General features: G+C 37.7%; 6 protein-coding genes across 7 annotated transcripts in view; 2 read left to right on the forward strand and 4 right to left on the reverse strand.

Moving 5' to 3' along the window:
• The window catches only part of LOC104770057 (endoglucanase-like), a 4224-nt gene extending 2950 nt beyond the window's left edge, over nucleotides 1–1274 (forward strand). Inside the window, exons 4-5 of the mRNA XM_010494404.1 lie at nucleotides 431–627; nucleotides 734–1274. Coding sequence (XP_010492706.1) covers nucleotides 431–627; nucleotides 734–1140 — 604 coding nt within the window. The 3' untranslated portion in view covers nucleotides 1141–1274. The remainder of the gene's footprint in view (nucleotides 1–430; nucleotides 628–733) is intronic.
• On the reverse strand, nucleotides 2629–4699 carry LOC104770058 (transcription activator MSS11-like). Its single transcript, XM_010494405.2, is given in 3 exon segments — nucleotides 2629–3345; nucleotides 3347–3536; nucleotides 4121–4699. Coding segments are annotated over 3 exon segments (1152 nt in total). The 5' UTR covers nucleotides 4642–4699; the 3' UTR covers nucleotides 2629–2904.
• Nucleotides 6055–8596, reverse strand: LOC104770059 (maltose excess protein 1, chloroplastic). Its single transcript, XM_010494406.2, has 9 exons — nucleotides 8321–8596; nucleotides 8060–8233; nucleotides 7647–7937; nucleotides 7437–7526; nucleotides 6883–6984; nucleotides 6663–6781; nucleotides 6496–6558; nucleotides 6351–6412; nucleotides 6055–6247 (listed from the first exon to the last, which is right to left on the reverse strand). The coding sequence occupies exons 1-9, from the start codon at nucleotides 8594–8596 to the stop codon at nucleotides 6165–6167; spliced, it is 1260 nt and encodes a 419-aa protein (XP_010492708.1). The 3' UTR covers nucleotides 6055–6164.
• LOC104770060 (phosphoglucomutase-like) lies at nucleotides 8996–13578 on the forward strand. Of its 2 annotated transcripts, XM_010494407.2 has the most exons (18): nucleotides 8996–9087; nucleotides 9581–9796; nucleotides 9977–10043; nucleotides 10238–10418; nucleotides 10626–10678; nucleotides 10901–10989; nucleotides 11108–11338; nucleotides 11461–11525; nucleotides 11672–11732; nucleotides 11804–11921; nucleotides 11994–12075; nucleotides 12179–12251; nucleotides 12323–12384; nucleotides 12584–12679; nucleotides 12751–12905; nucleotides 12987–13083; nucleotides 13172–13249; nucleotides 13324–13578. In XM_010494407.2, the coding sequence occupies exons 1-18, from the start codon at nucleotides 9081–9083 to the stop codon at nucleotides 13429–13431; spliced, it is 1839 nt and encodes a 612-aa protein (XP_010492709.1). In that variant the 5' UTR covers nucleotides 8996–9080; the 3' UTR covers nucleotides 13432–13578. The 2 variants fall into 2 exon arrangements, with proteins under 2 accessions (XP_010492709.1, XP_010492710.1); XM_010494408.2 differs by lacking the exon at nucleotides 9581–9796.
• LOC104770061 ((Z)-3-hexen-1-ol acetyltransferase-like) lies at nucleotides 13684–15482 on the reverse strand. Its single transcript, XM_010494409.1, has 2 exons — nucleotides 15022–15482; nucleotides 13684–14784 (listed from the first exon to the last, which is right to left on the reverse strand). Exons 1-2 carry the CDS (start codon nucleotides 15460–15462, stop codon nucleotides 13840–13842), a joined length of 1386 nt encoding a protein of 461 aa, XP_010492711.1. The 5' UTR covers nucleotides 15463–15482; the 3' UTR covers nucleotides 13684–13839.
• On the reverse strand, nucleotides 16943–18945 carry LOC104770062 ((Z)-3-hexen-1-ol acetyltransferase-like). Its single transcript, XM_010494410.2, has 2 exons — nucleotides 18291–18945; nucleotides 16943–17960 (listed from the first exon to the last, which is right to left on the reverse strand). The coding sequence occupies exons 1-2, from the start codon at nucleotides 18732–18734 to the stop codon at nucleotides 17061–17063; spliced, it is 1344 nt and encodes a 447-aa protein (XP_010492712.1). The 5' UTR covers nucleotides 18735–18945; the 3' UTR covers nucleotides 16943–17060.

A 19187-nucleotide genomic window follows, 5' to 3' on the forward strand; every position in this document is an offset into this window, starting at 1 on the left:
TTCTTTTCTGTTCACATGTACGTAGATACATGCAAAAAGGAGCAGAAGCAGTGCATACATCAAACCCTAACGTTCTGGTCATACTCTCCGGGCTTAACTTCGATGTTGACCTAAGTTTCCTAAAAAAGCGTCCAGTGAATCTTAGCTTCAAGAAAAAACTTGTCTTGGAGCTTCATTGGTATGCGTTCACGAACGGTGCTGGTCAATGGAAGTCACACAACGTCAACGACTTTTGCAGCCAAATGTTCGCTAAGGAGCGCAGTACCGGTGGTTTCGTTCTCGAACAAGGCTTTCCTTTGTTCTTGAGCGAGTTTGGGACCGATCAAAGAGGTGGCGATTTAGAAGGAAACAGGTATGTGTACATTTACATTAAGATCTTTGATTGAATACATATTTGTGAGAAGAATGTGTTAGTCAACCGTAACATCAGGTACATGAGTTGTATGTTGGCATGGGCGGCTGAGAAAGATATGGATTGGGCGGTTTGGGCACTTACTGGAGTTTATTATATCCGTGAAGGCAAACGCGGTGTAGTTGAATCTTATGGTATGTTAGATGCAAATTGGCACAATGTTCATAACTCTACTTATCTCCGTAGGCTCTCTGTCATTCAACAACCGCACAAAGGTAAATCAGTCTTGCTTGTAATTTTATCAGATTATAATGAATTAATGATATGTAGTGAATAGTGATACAGAGGATTGATAGAGCTTTGAAGTAAATGAATGAACAGGACCCGGTATAAAGCATAATCATCACAAGAAAATATTCCATCCGTTAACCGGACTCTGCCTAGTGAGAAAGTCACCGTGCCATGAGTCCGAGCTCACGTTAGGTCCATGCACAAAGGACGAACCGTGGAGCTATTCTCATCATGGAGGAGTACTTGAGATCAAAGGCGGTCACAAATCTTGCTTAGAAAGCGAAACGGCGGTCGGAAAAAGTGTGAAACTTGGCAAGAAATGCACAAAGATTAAGCAAATATCGGCCACAAAGATGCATTTGTCGTTCAAGACTAATGAGGGTTCGTTGGTATGCTTAGACGTGGATTCAGATAACAATGTTGTTGCTAATTCATGCAAGTGTTTGACCGGAGATGTTAGTTGTGAACCTGCAAGCCAATGGTTCAAAATCTTCTGAGATATATTTATTGATCTAATTATGAGAATAAAAATGCTTGTTAGAATAAAATTGTCCAATATGGAGATTAGTATTAGTGAATTGTTTAGGTGTTTTTTTTAATACGACTGGAGGCTTTTGAATTTTTGTTTTTAAAGTTTGGAGATCCATGATTTTTTAATTAATTTTTAGTGCATTCACATAATTTAGTTTTAGCTTTGATTCCATGGCATGAATGACCACAATAAGTCAAGGAAAACACTCTGAATCGATCTTTTTCTTATGTTTGCCTACTTACAAATTCTTCAATTTATGTTTCTTTGTCCCTACGTCCCCCAAGTCCCAAGCACTCTTAAATTCAAGAGGCCATTCAGTACTACTCTTTCCTTTTGAGGAACTGACACCGCAACTGATCCAAGAGTTATTTGGTTCATTTATGTGTATTAGATTTGAAATATTTCTACTTGCGGAATGGGACATTCTAACAGACACTAGATCATGAAAACTTCTCAAAGAAACTACATGCAGCTCATCTAAAACTATATAGAACAAAAAGCCGGTTTGGAGACGAACATGATGGGTGATTTAATCAGTACTAATCCTCTCCTCTCTTCTAGGGCTGGGCAAAATAACCGATAACCAAATAACCGACCGAAACCGAACCGAAAAAAACCAAACCGAACCGAACCGAAATTTTTCAAATACCCGAATGGTTAGTAAAAATCTATATCCAAACTAACCGAAACCGAACCGAACCGAACCGACAATTAAATGGTTAACCGAAATATCCGAAAACCTAGAAGATATCAAATATTATATACTTAATATTATGCAAAACTATAAAATAAACTTAAAATATAAATTATTTCTAGATTCAAAACAATTAAATATTTTAAATAATCAATATATGTAAATGTTATTATTTTGAATTTACAAAGTTAAATACTATTTTGTAAAATTGAATCCATATTTTTCCCTTTTTTGTATTTTTGTTATTGTATATTTGGTTAATTTTGGTTATATTCGGTTAGTTTTGGTTATATTTGGTTTATTTGGTTAATGTTAATATAATTTATGTTAGTTATGGTTATTTATTTAAATAACCAAACCAAAACCGAACCGAAAGAAACCGAACCGAACCGAACCGAAATTTCAAAAATATCCAAATGGTTACTATATTACTATATCCAAAATAACCGAAACTGAATACAACCGAACCGAAACCGAATGGTTAACCGAATGCCCAGGCCTACTCTCTTCTATCAACTAGTGAAGAAAATTCTTACAAAACATTAGAGATTCTCAACCTGATTAGAGGAGACAGACTCTGCTTTACCCACACACTCTGTTATTCCTTTTAATGTCAATTCTTCTCGAACTATTTTTCTTCAAATCATAATAGACAAAACACCAAGTAATGATTAAAAAGGCACATATTTTAGTGCAAATAGATTCTCACCAGTGTTAATGCCAGTGGTGCGAAATCCTTGAAACGAATGTAGAAATAAATAAGGCAAACCAAAAATCTTCTGTAAGCAATCATAAATCTCAAGTCCAACCATTACAATATTGCAAACAAACACTCCATACATGGCCAATACATAATACATAACCAGAACAATTTTATATACTGTCTTACACATATAATACTTGACCTGAACCCAGTACCTGTCATATGTATATATAGCAGATTGAATCTAGTTAAATTAGTATTATCCAGAGCAACTAGAACTTACTTACCAGTTTCAAATACATGACACTGCAAATTGTCTCCACCTTGGTCATCTAACGGCTATTCAAATCGAATTCTCCAGCTTCACGCCAGTTTTCTTGTTCACCCGTCTCCCCATTCTCATTCTCCTCATCATTCAAGAAATCTTCTGAAGGTTCCTTCTCCTCTCTCTGACTGTTGTTTCCCCATCCATTCATCATCTCATCAGGGTTCATGTTACGTCCCTGTTCTCCCATCTCGTGGCTTAGCGGAATATTGCTGCCCTGATTCCCAACCGCATTAGCCCTCAATGGGTTACGAGCCATTATCTCAGCATGGGACTGTGACTGTCCAGCTTGAGCTAAAGCAGCCATGCGCAACTTAGCCTCCTGCGCTTCCCGGCCAGCCTTCTCCCTATCCATTTCTGCTTTCAGCTCAAACAATGCTTTCCTTTCTTCTTGTAGCAAAGCTTGTTCAACCATCAACCTTTCCTCAGATCTGAATTCTCCCATTTTTACGCTTTCGAGTTATGATATTAAAAGCTAGGGCCTGTTTCTCAAACGTTGCCGTGAATTCAGCAACTTTAGCAGCAATGTTGTTATCCCATTGTTGAGAGCGGGATAAAGCCTGGCCTGTTGGGTCTGAATCAAGGATCCTATCATCCTCTTCTGCTTCGTAATCTGCTACGACATGATAAGGTAACAACCTGCATAGATTGTAAGAGAACACACATATGAGAAATGAACACAGCAAACCATAATATACAGAATGTTCAAACAAGGCAATGTATCTATATAACATTTACGAAAGCTAATACTATGCCACACAAACGAAAGTATTTAGAGGAAAGACAAGTTGTAGATCCACATTAACCATAAAAGAATGAGGACCATGCAGCAAATAAACCAAACAAGACTAGATAAAGGAACTACTATACCAGATGCAGCATCTAGCATTTAAAGAAAGACACCTATTCAAGAACTCATGCTTACAGTAGATAAAGATCCCGTTTTTAATCTATAATCACAAGCTATATTTAATGAAAAGGGTAACATATATTATCTTCCAAATATCAAACAGAACAACATAAAGCCTTGGGCGATGCCTTAAGAGATAAGAACTCAAACCCAATAAATGTGATAGATCAGATCACTAAAGCCAATCATTTAATAGATAGATCACTTAGACCAATGTTTTGATATCATTAATTGAAACTACAAAACTAAATTGCTATGATTTCGATTTCTCTTCCACGAATCTACAAAACTTAATTGAATTGAGAAGACTAACCTCTCGCAAGCATCTTCGAGAGAAGAGAAAGGCCGTTTGAAATCTGGGTGACAAACACGCCAAGCGTCCTGATAAGCACATTGAAGCTCGATGTGATTCAATGGTGGCCTCATCAGCTTCTGCTGCTGCTGCTGTTGTTGCTGCATCATCTGCTGACTCGATGCAATCTGTTGCTGCTGCTGCTGTTGTTGTTGAAAAGCCGGTGTAGTCTGTCCCAAATTAGAGCTAGGATTAGGGTTAGGAGGGTTAGGGGGAGTGTTCTGCTGTGGCGGGTTAATGGGTCGGTTCTGGATCAAACCCGGAGGACGGAGATGAACGTCGATGTTCGATGGGAATCGAGACATTGCTGCTTGTTGCTGCTGCTGTTTCTGCAATTGCTGCAAGAGAAGCATCTGTTGTTGTCGCTGTTGTTGTTGTTGCAACTGGTGTTGATACAGGAGCTGCTGTTGTTGTTGTTGTTGCTGTTGTTGCTGCTGCTGAGGATTGTTTCCACCCAATGGTGGTGGCTTCGTCTCCTCCATTTTTTTCTCGTCTCCTAATTTTGGGATTCTAGGGTTTCACGGACATGTTCCTCGCCGTGGATAACGGTGGTTTAAATAAGAGTAGATAGAGAGAGAGAGACTGTGGTTTTTCTGGGCTAACATAATAATTGGGCTTGTAAAATTAAAGACCCAATATAATTTAGGCCTACTACGTAGACTGAACCGGGAAGCCTCGATAACCAACCACTGAACCGGGAATGTTTCAATTTTCGTTCAATTTCAAAAGTTTTTTTTTTCCAAAATTTATAGTATAAATTACTGTTATATATATTTTTTAAGTTATTTTATTTGATTCAGTATTTACTTTTAATATTGCAATTGTTTGGTAAATCTAAATATATATTTTTAAATACTAATTATTCTAGAATATCATACTATTTTAATTTTTTTGATGTATATTTAGATAACCGACTAAACACAAACGGTTATTTCCTCCAAAAAAAAATTTTGAAATCAAACTAGAAACTAAATAATCAAAACATATCAATTTTTTTGAAATTTTTATCAGAATCTTGTTTTTTTCCCTCGATTGAACTATTGCTTATGCGAAGTAGAAGTTTTTTTAGACTAGCATCATCTTGCACAACTATAAGCTGCAATTCATAGATATCAAAATTTTGAATGATTTGAATAATAAGTACATGTTGTGAACAGTTGATCTAAAGGCAGAAGCTTGTATGTTTAGTCGATTTTTCATAAATTAAATAATATATCTTCGTTTAAAAAATTTAAATCATAATATATGCAGAAAAAAGTTCTACATATTTATTAATCATATGTATTATATGAGTATTCAAAAAAATTTGTAAATGAAATAAAGGAAAAATGATAAGAGAATCATAATTTAAAATCTTAACAAAATCTTTCAAATATATATGATTCAAGTAATTGTTTGTTTTATTCGTTTAATTCTTCTCTTGTCCTCGGGAAACATGTGGTATGAATTTTGCAGTCCAACCCACTGACACATTGAACGAAATATATCATATACCATGTGTGTCTGTGGCGAGGTGTTTTGTCCTCAGGTAAGTGTGTGTCTTCCTGTTTTTTTTTTCGTTTTTATCTCTTCTATTTCAAAGAATCACTAAAAAAATAATAGTTATTACAAATAATTATATAGTATACTTAGATATATAATTTTAGTTTAAAAAAAAAATTAATTGGTTTAATTTTTTTAAAAATTTTTAAAAATAATTAATAATTTTCGTACATAATTAATTAAAAAAAAAAAATTCTTTTTAGAAAAATTATTAGCTAATATTTAAATAACATTTTTAACCTTACTGAAAAATTAAAAATTTGTCTTAAAATACTAGTGGCATAACATTGTAATTTTCTACACTTAGTTTTATATTGATATACCGTAGGATTGCCCTTTTTTCTTTTTCCAAATTTGTAGAAATATATTTTAGTCTCTTTAATTACAGAAAATAGTCGTTTTATACAACAACTTAGGAAAAATAATAATAATAATAATACATGTGTATGGACTAGCTTGTTTATTATGGTCCAAAAACGAGTTCTTTCAAAGATCTAAACGGCGAGTTGTGACCATAAGCCACTGCATCTCTCCACAAAGCCAGTCCTGTTTCACACGAATGGGGGAATTAAACACGCATTTATGTTCAGTTTTATGAACAAACTTACAAAAGTATAATTGGAAGGATAATCAAAGAGAGTCTGCCAACCTATCCATGAGATCAAACCAATTGTAGCTACCGCAAAGAATGACTTGCTGGTGCAGTTAACCCTATGGACAATACCAAATTATCGATAAACTCATGGACTCAAGACATAAACCACCATTCAAGAGAGGTCTGCAAAGATTCTTACATGTATAAGCACAGGATGTTTCCATATCCATAAAAGAGAGTTGCCCATAACGAACCAGTGAGCCTGCGTCACGGTTTAATAAACATCAAGTGGTTTGTTTACTATGGGTGAATATATAGTTTAAGCTGATGCAAGAGTTCGAATTGAGAAAGCTTTAAATTTATTACCACATCAAATCACGGATAAATAGTGCTCGTGGGAGCATAAGACCGTTTCCCATCATCGAGAGCAACATTGTGATTGACGATAAGCCTTTTATGTTGTCCGGGTTTAGGAAATTTGTCCACTGCAATGTAGAAGAACATCAGATATCCAATAGTTAAAGAGCATTAAGGATAACGTTCAAAGAAAGAAAGAGAGAGAGAGAGAGAAAAAGCGCTGTTGTACCATTTGGGAAACTGGCATCCACATGAACATAAGAGTTGCGGTCCATCCAGATAAAGAACCAACAAAGCTAACACCTTCCTCTGAGAGTTTCCCAGTTCGAGCCTGAACTCTTACCAGACGGGAGTTAAGAGAAGAGAAGAATATTTCATCCAAATAAACAAATTGTTTAAAACAACTACACATCTTAATTGTTCAAATCATTTACAGCGGCCATCATTACTATAACTGAAAACTCCTATGTCTCCTGACATGGTGTTTTTGTTCATAAAGCCCAAGATACAACACACGGATTAAAGTGAACTTGCAACGCCAAAAATTCAGAAATGAGATCAATGCACATCAGGGTCCACAAATTTTACGAATGCAGTCAGTATCTGTAAATTAATTCAGTTCCCAGAACCATGATTCTGTCGATGGCTTAGTTTCCAGTCAAGGTTTTGAACTAATCTCCTAGAAGCTAGACTAGAGTGACCAATATGACTAACCAATGTAAACACATTACTTTCAGAGAAAATTCTGGCAAGAAAGTAAAGCATAAGTATTTGAAAGCTTACCATAATTATAGCCGCTAGAGCAATAGCAAAAGCAATTGTCCCAGGCAAGATACTGTTTGGTACAAGGGGAACAAAAGTTGACCACATGATCTGCAATTTCATATTCAGACTATAAAAACATGTGTCTGCTCTAATACCTTTGGATTACATGTCAATAGAATCTATACTAAGGAAGAACCAAAAGCTTGAGGTAGTAAAAGAGAGATTTACTTGAGGAAGAACGGAGAGTCCACCAATAGTGATAAAGTCTTCCCAAAGTAGCCACAAAGGTTTGCTAAGCTTACCGAAATAGTACAAACAATTCAATATGAGACCCATCGTAATAACAACAGAAGTAGCAACAAAATACTGCATAGGCATAGCTTCAGCCATCGTGAGCTGAGCAAGGACAATGTGAGTAGAGACCACTCCGAGCGTTTGCACTATAGCTGCTTCTTTTTCTCTCTTCTTTGCAAAATACGAAAGCAAGGAAAGGTTTCCTAACAAACCAACCAACATTCCCTGTATTCAAAAATTCAGAATGAAAAACCCTTTCTATAAAGTTTAATAAACTAAACCAAACTTGTCTGTGTATACATATTCTAAGAGTAAAGGAGTTTCTCATGGATCAAGATTATAATTACCAGCCATGGAACAGCAGAAAGGGCGGTATTGTTTCCCGCCAAGAGATTCTGGGAATTGAGGATGATCTGAGGCAATTGGAGCATCAGAAAGGGAATGTTTGCTCCACCGGAGAACTTGGCCGTCCATGAATCCCATTCTTGGTATTCCTTTAGTTTCCCAAAACCTGGTGATCCCTTTGAGAAACCAAAAAAATCAAAATCACCCAAATTGACGAAATTCAAATGCAGTGATAATAGGCTCAAATTTATATAAAACCTCACCTGCTGATTCTCGTGAGGGAGGTCCGAGTCCGAGTCAATTGCACGAACAGGAACGAGTCGACGAGTCGAAACAATCGGATTCCGCCGAGTCAGAGTTAAGCCATTGACACCGGAACCGGAGACAGCAGCACCACCGTGTATACACGCACGCTTCAGGAGCGGCGGAAGACGGGAGATGCGGGATGTAGAAACGAAGAGAGAGCTCGGAGAAGTCGAGAATATGAAAAAGCGGTCACCACCACCACCGAGAGACGTCGCGATGGATTTAGTTTCCATGGGAATGGGAAGAATTATTAATACTCTCTACCTCTTTGCTTTTGGAACAGAGACGAAGAAGGAAGGAAGAAAGAAAGGGTATATCAGTGAAATCAAAAGAGACTGAAGAGTTGTGTTATTGGGGGAAGTGTAGTTAATTGATGCCACGTGGATGTTATTATCGTAAATTGTAGCCACTAATCACTATCACGTGTTTTGTTTTGTAGTGATCCTAGATTAGCTTCGGTCACCGTCGTTGGAGTAAAGAAAGTATATAAAAGTAATCTGTGTATTGTACTATTTAAATACGGTCTTCTTAAGAAGGCTTTGAAAGCCCATTATAACTACTGTGTTGGGTTTAGCCAGCCCACTTTGACGTTATTGTCAATTAAAAAAATATTTCACCAACAACTAGTAACACAATCGAAGTCTCTCTCTGCTTTCTTCTTCATCTCCTCTTCCAATCTCCAAACTGAATATCGTGAGCTCTTATTTAGCGTCTCCAATGGAAGGTAAACTATGCTTTAATGATTTGTTAAGTCATTCGATTTCATAGTTGGACCAATTAATTGATTTCTCTAGTGTGTTTTATTGATTTTTCTTTTTTTGCATCACAAATAATAGTTTCCTGATGATCAAAACCTGTTTTGTAGCTTCTTTTATGTAATTTCACTTTTTTTTTTTTTTCATCAACTGTGCATTTGTTGACTTGAGATCATTTAAGGTAAGTTATATGATAAGCTCCAATGGGATACGCGGGTGGCATTGGAGGAGTGTATATGTAGAGATTGTAATATTTAGATATAAATGTGAGAGAGCTCTTTAGGAAGTGGGTACGGGGGAGGTGAGAGAACTCCAGAAACTCTCTCGACTGTTTTTGAGAAATATTGGATTCTGTGTCATTCGATAGCTTAAAAAGCCTATCCTTTTTTTTTTTTTTTATGTTTTAAAGTCGAGAAACAGAAATAGAAGTATGAATTCTTATGGTGGGGTTTTCTTTTTCAGGCAAGGTTTTACAAAACTTTAATGTAGTACAGAGCTGCTTCCTACAAAATAAGCAGTTTAAGACACGATTCCAAAGCCAAACCGAACCATACATGTCTGCTTTACTTCCCTGTCCAAGAGGGAAGCTTTCATTGCACCTCAGTTCTTCCATGCGTTCCCACACTTTCTCTAAATACCAGCCTGCTATTTCTAAGCAAACTACTTTTTACTGCAACGGTCCGTTCTAGACTCTTGATAGGCTTCCCCTTTTGATTTGCATCTTACTTTTTGTTTCCTTGGCATCAACCCTGCATTCTCTATGGTTTCCTTTTGTTGCTTAGGAATAGGATGTGGTGTTTCTCAAATCTCTTTCTCTTTGTTGAAATTGGTGCCTTACTTTGGTTCTTTCATTTGCAGCTGCTTCGTCAAGTGCTACTGCGCCGTCTCTTGGCAAAATTGATTTTCTGAAGCTTCAGAACGGGAGGTGAACCATGCATCACCTTACCAGCTAAATATTAGTAATTTTTCATTGTTTAACGACATCTAGAAAGAAGCTTAAGCATTCACCTTTTGGAATTGTTCCACTTCCATGTCATTTTTGTCTTCAACAAATATGATCATGTAAGTCTTCTGCGTACCGTAGTTTACTCACGCTAGGCTTCTTTGTTCACTCCCCAGTGATATTCGGGGTGTAGCGGTCCTTGGGGTTGAGGGGGAACCTGTAAGCCTTCCTGAACCAGTTTCTGAAGCCATAGCTGCTGCTTTTGGACAATGGCTGCAACACAAGAAGAAGGCTGAATCCCGACGTTTGCGAGTATCTGTTGGCCATGACTCTCGCATATCTGCACAAACCTTGTTGGTATGAATCTAAATCCTTGATTAATTGGACCTTTTCCATGTGGCAATAGTTGAGTGTCGAGTCTTTGAAAATTTGCCTCAAAGTGATTGGTCTTTCTCTTTATTCTCCATTTTTGCCCAAGACGTTTTTTCACTTCTGGAAACACTGTATCTCTATGCAATGGAATAAGTAATTTTTCAACTGACACTTCCATTGTTTATTTTGTAGGAGGCGGTGTCTCGAGGTCTTGGTGTTTCTGGATTAGATGTTGTTCAATTCGGGTAAGTGATGACTAGCCTTTGTTATTCTGGAATATTCAGTTTAACTGGATGTTGTTGCAAAATTATATCCGCGTGTAACTGAAAGCGATGTAACAATCAAGAATTTTGATAACTGTCTTGAGTGTAAGTAGTGCTGCTGGGTCATATGGTTATTTGAATCACATTTCCAATTTAAGTTATTGAAGCACATGTCTTGAATAGTGGTTGACGTTTGTTTTGCAGACTAGCATCAACACCAGCAATGTTTAATAGTACTTTGACTGAAGATGAATCGTTCTTGTGCCCAGCTGATGGAGCTATCATGATAACAGGTACACATTATTGATCTCGATTTTCATAACAAGTATTTTTTCTCTTTATAGTAGTCATCACTTAGAGAGACTTTTCCATTTTGTACTTCATATGGTACGATGTTTTTATTTTGAGCAGCAAGCCATCTTCCTTACAACAGGAACGGTTTCAAGTTCTTTACCAGTGATGGAGGGCTTGGGAAGGTTGATATCAAAAACATTTTAGAGCGAGCTGCAGATATTTATAAGAACGTTTCTGATGAAAATCTGAAGAAATCACAAAAACAAACTTCTATTAAAAAGGTTGACTACATGTCAGTATATACTTCTGGTCTTGTAAAGGCAGTTCGGAGAGCAGCAGGAGACTTAGGTATTACTCCTTTGAGATATTTGTTTTTCATGAATTATTGTCGTATAATCAATAAAGTTCTGAAGTTATATTTATCTGCTGCTAATATTACAATCTTAATTTATGGCGTTTCTGACTCTTAGAGAAGCCTCTAGAGGGATTCCATATAGTTGTTGATGCTGGAAATGGAGCTGGAGGATTTTTTGCTGTAAGTTCAGTGCTCATGTTCTTAATTTCAGTTGTAGGTGATAGGACTTGAAACAGTATTCTCTGTGCATGCAATTTTGTTCTTTTTGTCCAATTACGTTATAGACCTGTCCGCAGTTGATTGTTTCTTCATCTGAAACCTGACAGGCTAAGGTGCTTGAGCCTTTAGGAGCAATTACTTCTGGCAGTCAATTTCTTGAACCAGATGGTAATATCTATGCATATGAGTATATCTTGGCCTATTTTATGTAATAGTTGATTAAACCTTCTAGACATCAGGTATGTTTCCAAATCATATTCCTAATCCGGAAGATAAGTCGGCAATGGAAGCTATAATCAAGGCTGTTCTTGATAATAAGACTGATTTGGGTATCATCTTTGATACTGATGTTGATAGGTAGTTAGCTCCAGCTATCTCTGTTACTTATGAAACTTTGTTAGATTGCCTCTTACAAACAATTTTATGAAGGTCTGCTGCTGTGGATTCAGCTGGCCGTGAGTTCAACCGTAATCGTCTTATTGCCTTGCTTTCGGCCATTGTTCTAGAGGAAGTGAGATATTCTAACCATTTCACCACTACCGTGACTGAGTATTATATACATATTGTATATAAACTGAATTTTATATTCTGATGTTCTTTCCTTGTCCATCCAGCACCCTGGCACAACTATTGTTACAGACAGTGTCACTTCGGATGGTTTGACCACATTCATTGAAAAGAAACTTGGTATGCCAACAGTTTACCACCATGTTGTTCGACTTTTCTGTGAATTTTTCACTGATCCAAACTTGTTACAGGCGGAAAGCATCACAGGTTCAAGAGAGGCTACAAGAATGTCATTGATGAAGCTATTCGCTTGGTAATAAATCTAAATGATCATATCTTTCGAGAACTCATGCTCTGGTGCCAATTGTTGTTTAGATATTTAAGTTGCTGTAGACTTGATACAGTGTCTAAGCGTGTTGAGCATAAGAAAACCATTCTGGCAGAAGAAGCTTACTCTTCCGTACCGACAGTTGATTTTCTTATCTAAAATATGAGTTGTGATGTGATGGCAGAACTCCAACGGAGAAGAATCACATCTGGCTATAGAAACCAGTGGTCATGGAGCTCTAAAAGAAAACCATTGGCTCGATGATGGGGCCTATCTCATGGTTAGCTTATTTTCTCAACATGTTTACTATGGAATGAAGAACAGAAGAAAGAAACTGAAGTTTGCCTGCAGGTAAAACTCTTGAATAAACTGGCTGCGGCCCGAGCTGCTGGTCAAGGGAGTGGCAGCAAAGTTTTAACAGATCTTGTTGAAGGTCTGGAGGAGCCCAGAGTGGCTTTAGAACTGAGACTTAAAATCAACAAGAATCATGCCGACCTTGAAGGAAGGTATGATTGATGACTTGCTTCAGTTCGTGACTAGTTTTTTAACTTCGTTTATTGCATTTTACTAACCACTGCAAAATGTAGAGATTTCCGGGAGTATGGAGAGAAGGTCCTGCAACACTTGTCCAACTCAATAGAAACAAATCCAAATCTTAAAAGAGCTCCAGTTAACTATGAAGGGGTGAGTGTTAAATTGCTTTCTCCCTAACATCTCTGCCTCCACTGCATAATATAATTCTTTCCATCTCTCTTTTACAAAAAAAATATAGATCCGCGTTTCCGGCTTTGGTGGATGGTTTCTTCTCAGACTTTCTCTCCACGATCCTGTTCTTCCCCTTAACATTGAGGTAAACATTTATGTATAAAGCTTGACTTTATTTAGGTAGCCAAATACTCACTCGAATTCTCTAATTGGACGCAGGCGCAGAGTGAGGATGATGCTGTGAAGTTAGGCCTTGTGGTCGATGCAGCAGTGAAGGAGTTCAATGCTTTGGACACCTCTGCCTTGTCCAACCTCATTCACTCCTGAGGTACTACTTGGTTTCTCTACATTGTCCAGTAACTTCCTGGTGTTTATTGTTGTTTTCTGGTCCAAAGACGAAAATCTAATAGAGTCTTGTTTATAATCAAGAATATACCACCTTTTGATATTCGAAAACCAAATCATTTCTCAATCTTCCAAATCCCCTAAACAACAAATTATCTACAATCTTTGCATTGAGGTTATCAATAAGGGAGTTTTGTACGTAGCATTTGGTTTTTGTCCCTGATGGAGATTGAATTAGCCCCAACTCTCAAATTTCTCTTGCTATTATACATTACCACATCATCTGATTTAAACTCTCCACATCGTCACCGCATATAATGCTATAACATGATCTGATAGGGTAACCCGATTGGAAATGCAGATACCTACTTCTAAACCACAGTAATCATTTTACAGAGAAGACAACATTAATTTATTAGGGCTTTTGGTTCCTCCATTGGATACAAATTGACCGCTAAACACACCCTCGAGCTCTTTCACAAACCTTTGCATCGCCTTTTCTGGCAAACAAACCGGTACAATGATCCCTGTCTCACCATTTCTATTCTCAGCTGAAACGTAGAAGCTAGAGCCTGGAAAATCCGTAACTCCGGCCTTCCCAATACCACCGTAAACCGGTTTCCCCCATATTCCGAAATCGATATCTGAAAAAATTCTCACATCCGATACCAAGTAGGTTCCGTCTAACGAGAAGCTTGGTCTTTCCTTCGTCACCATCAGATTTGCAAGCGATCGCATGTACTCTTCCGTCACACTAGATTTCGCCTCTTTTGCTAGTCTCAGACCAAACTCTAACGGTTTCTTAGTTAGTTCTCCAGCGGTTGCGATTGCGACAGGGAACGCAAACGCGTTTCCATAGTATCCTGGAGACAGCGGTGGGGTTTTAAGCTTAGAACGCGCGTTCACAATGAATATGAGTCGCATCTCCTTGTTCGGATCAGGTTGTATAGCGACAGTGCGGTAACACCATAGGAATGAAGTTAGTGTTTCCATATCGGTGCTGCGGTTGACAAGATTCGGAGGGAGGAGCCTCCGTATTGCGGACATCTCCCTGTGGCCGAAGAAGAATGACCGGTCTACCAGATTGCCTCCCTTACTGTCGTGTTCCGTAGCAATTACCGGCATGTCATCATACTCTCGGTGTGCGTGTGACACACGGAACGGGACTGTGGCGCTAAGACGGTGACGTTCCCACACAGGAGGAACCGTAGGCGCGTGATAACCCCGGGCGAAGTCGCACATTGTTTTGAGGAAGAGCGAGAGACCGAAGGCGTCAGACATTGCGTGGTTGATACGGACCGCAAAGATAAAACCGCCACATTTCAAGCGCGTGACCTACACAAATTATATGATCACTGTTAACGTACTATTTCGCTCCAACCAACATATTTTTTTTCACGTAATAAATAACGTGAAGTCGAACATATTATTTTCATTTTGTTATAATAAATATAGGGAAATAACATTATTTGAATGCATAGAAGAAACTAAATAGTAAATTAAAATTGGAAGAAAAGTGAATCAAACTTTTTTACATTTGTGTATTTGCAATGGATCCTTAGTGAAACTGACCTGCATGAGCATCAAAGGAGTGTTGAGCACTTCACTTGAACCTTCGACGTCAAACAGGAGCTCTTCAAAGCAAGGGAAAGGAGGCTTTAGAGCATCCTTCTCTTCAAACTCTACAAGCGTCACGTCAGCATCTGCCTCGATGAACAAAACGCCTTCACCGGTGCAATCCACGACCAATTTCCGGTTTGGTCCTTCCCGAAGCCTGCCGGCGAACGGATAGTAGTAAACCAGCGTCTCCGTCAGGGCTCTCCGAATCACTGCCACTGGATCAGAGTATGTTTTAGGGTTGTGTCTATAGAAGAAGATGGTAGGAATGTGAAATCTTAGTCCTTCTTGGTCGTCGATGTCAGAGAGGAGTTTGAGCTCTCTCGGTGTTGGATTCGCCGGGGAAACTAACTCTGGCTTCTGCCGGTGAACCTTGAACGTCAGAGATCCGGACATTGCGGGCAGGGTGGAGGGTTTTGCAGCTCCGTTGCTGGTATGGTATTTATTTTATGGTTACAAACTTATAATGATCTGATCTCAATATATAGAGTGAGGGAAAAAGAAAAAAAAATTACTGCAGCACACATTCGTTTACAATTCTTTGATTACCCTTAATTATATTCATGTATACAAATACTAATTAACTAGATTTGGACCCGTGCTACAGCACGGGTTGAAATACATTTTATTATTTTTAAAATATTATATATGTAATTGTATATAATATTATTTGGATGCAACTCATGCAAATAATTTTTATTGTAAATATTATTCATGAAATGTAAATGTATTATGTAAGTCTTATATTGTTAATTTTAACCCGTGTTAGAGTATATAAAATTATTAATCCGTGCTAGAGTGTGTCCAGCAGCTTCCGTGCTAGAGTATATAAAAATTTAACTCGTGCTTGAGTTTGTAAGTCTTAAAATTATAATATAAAAACAAAATTCAATCTGTGCTCTAGCATGGTCCTAATTTTTATTGAACGTTATGGTTTATCAATAAAATCTGTGGAAAGTAAATTTCTAATATTGTGTTTAAAGATCTTTGGAAACAACTTGATATATGACTAAAATCTTCTGAAAATACAGTTTGAAAGATCCATGATTTTATTTATTACCATTAATATATCAATTATCAATTTGGAATATCTCCAATTAAGGTTGCACCCAATATTTAGGTGTAACCATTAATATATGAATTAATCAATAACCTATCTATAACCTATTTGTAATCATTTATAATTAATTAAAAATATAAAGTCTACAAAAACTATATTGTGTACTTCTTTTTATTAAAAAGGAGATCATTTGAAATAACTCCGCGATTATAATTTTAAATTAAATAATATAATTTAATCACTATAATATAAACTATATTGTGTACTTCTCTTTATTTTATATTATAATATAAATAATATAAACTATGTTATGTACTTTTCTTTTATTAAAAAGAAGATCATTTGAAATAACTATGTTGTGATCTTCATGATATATTTGCTCCACGATTTATGGATTTATTATTTATTATCTATATACTCCACGATTTATGGATTTATTATTTATTATCTATATATAAAGAGTTATCTTATGAAGAGTATATGGTTAATGTATATCTTATATATAACCTATTAGTATGCATTTGTAACCATTTATATTTTTTTATAAAATCTACAAAACTTAAGTTGTGTACTTCCCAAAAGGGATTACTGCACACATTTGTTTCCTTCTTCCACTATCTTTAGATTAAAATTTTGTTATAGTTGTCCAACTTTCTTATCTTATCATTAAATAAATCCAGGACGTTTGAAAATAGCTTGTGCTGATTAAATTATTCCATGTACGTTACTACGGTGGCGTTTGATTCTATCTTCCGAGAGTTAAAAAACTAAACAAAAAATGTTTTAACATTCCAAATGGTCTATTCATCCACGGTAGTCTGCCTTGGCCCCTAGCTTTGGTTTTAAAAAGTCGAAATTTGTTATAAAATATTATGAGGATGTACAATCCATTTCTTGTTCTAATTAGAGTTTTTGGCTTTTCGAACTGTTTAATTTACAAGATATGGAAATTGGAAAACACGCCCTCGAGCTCTTTCACAAACCTTTGCATCGCCTTCTCTGGCAAACAAACTGGTACAATGATCCCTCTCTCACCATTTCTCTTCTCAGCTGAAACGTAGCAGCTAGCCCCTGGAAAATCCACAACTCCAGCCGTCCCGATTCCACCGTAAACCGGTTTCCCCCAAATACCGAAATCAATGTTTGCAAAAATCCTCACATCCGATACCAAGTAGGCTCCGTCCGAGGAGAAGCTTGGTCTTCCCTTTGTCACCATCAGATCCGCAAGTGATCGCATGTACTCCTCCGTCACACTATATTTGGCTTCTTTTGCTAGTCTCAGAGCAAACTCTAACGGCTTCTTAGTTAGTTCTCTGGCGGTTGCGATTGCCACCGGGAACGCAAACGCGTTTCCATAGTATCCTGGAGACAGAGGCGGGGTTGTAAGCTTAGAACGCGCGCTGACGATGAATATGAGCCGCATCTCCTTGTTCGGATCAGGTTGTATAGCGACAGTGCGATAACGCCAAATAAATGACGTTAGTGTTTCCATAACGGTGCTGCGGTTGACAAGATTCGGAGGGAGGAGCCTCCGTATTGCGGACATCTCCTTGTGGCCGAAGAAGAATGACCGGCTTACCAGATTGTCTTCCTTACTGTCGTTGTCCGTACCAACTACGGGTATTTCGTCATACTCGCGGTGTGCGTGTGACACACGCAACGGGACCCTGGCGTTCAGAAGGTGACGTTCCCACACCGGAGCAACCTTAGGCGCGTGATAACCCCTCGCGAAGTCGCACACCGTTTTGAGGAAGAGCGAGAGACCGGCGGCGTCGGACATTACGTGGTTGATACGGACGGCAAAGATAAAACCGCCACATTTTAGGCGCGTGACCTACACGAAATTAGCTAATAACGTGAAGGCCTAACATAGGGAAAAACTTCTTTGGAATATATAAAACTCATAAATACTGTGAAGTGACGTTGGTGCAGTGGCCAAAAGTAAGTCCTTAATGCACAAGGCACTATCACACCCGGGATCGAGTCCCGGCTCCTACCCATGTAGGAATTTGGCTAATGGGCCGGCCAGTTGTGGCCCATAATGCAGAAATGTTGAAAAAAAAAAAAAAAANAAAAAAAAAAAAAAAAAAACTCATAAATAGTGTCCATTTTAAGAAACGTAAACCAAACTTTATTTATATTTAGTACTTATAGTGAAACTGACCTGCATGAGCATCAAAGGAGCGTTGAGCACTTCACTTGAACCATTAACGTCAAAAAGAAGCTCTTCAAAGCAAGGGAAAGGAGGCTTAAGAACATCCTTCTCTTCAAACTCTACAAGCGTCACGTCAGCATCTGCCTCGATGAATAAAACGCCTTCACCGGTGCAGTCCACGGCGAGTTTCCGGTTCGGTCCTCCATCCCGAAGCCTACCTGCGAACGGGTAGTAGTAAACCAGCGTCTCTGCAAGGGATCTCCGAATCACTGCGACTGGATCGGAGTAAGGATTAGGGCTATGTCTATAGAAGAAGATAGTGGGAATGTGAAATCTTAGTCCTTGTTGGTCATCGATGTCAGAGAGGAGTTTGAGCTCTCTCGGTGTTGGTTTCGCCGGAGAAACTAACTCAGGCTTCTGCCGGTGAACCTTAAACGTCAATGATCCGGACATTACGGGTGAAGGGATTTGCAGCTCCGTTGCTGAGATACTATTATTATATGGTTACCATTTACAAACTTATAATGATTAAAGAGTGAGGGATGGCTGCACACATGCATTAAAAGATAATTATTGCAGCACACATCCGTGCCCGTAATTAGATTCATTTACGTATACAAATGGTCTCTGTTCTTATTCACGGGAATAGTCTGCCATGGCCCCTAGCTTTTAGTTTTAATTAACAAGTCGAAATTTATGTACAAGATTATGACTTATGAGGATGTACCATCCCCTTTTGTGTTAAATAGTATTCAAACTGTTCAATTTTCAAGATATAGAAATTGAAATGAATTATAATTTGTTTCGTTTTATAAGGGACATGGTTTTCTCTACTCATCCGTATTCGTATTTTCTTTTTACTAAGTATGAATTGGAAAGCTTTGATGGAACTTAGTATTTTTCATC

This window comes from Camelina sativa, chromosome 20 (assembly GCF_000633955.1).
Source record: "Camelina sativa cultivar DH55 chromosome 20, Cs, whole genome shotgun sequence".
Classification (NCBI taxonomy): domain Eukaryota; kingdom Viridiplantae; phylum Streptophyta; class Magnoliopsida; order Brassicales; family Brassicaceae; genus Camelina; species Camelina sativa.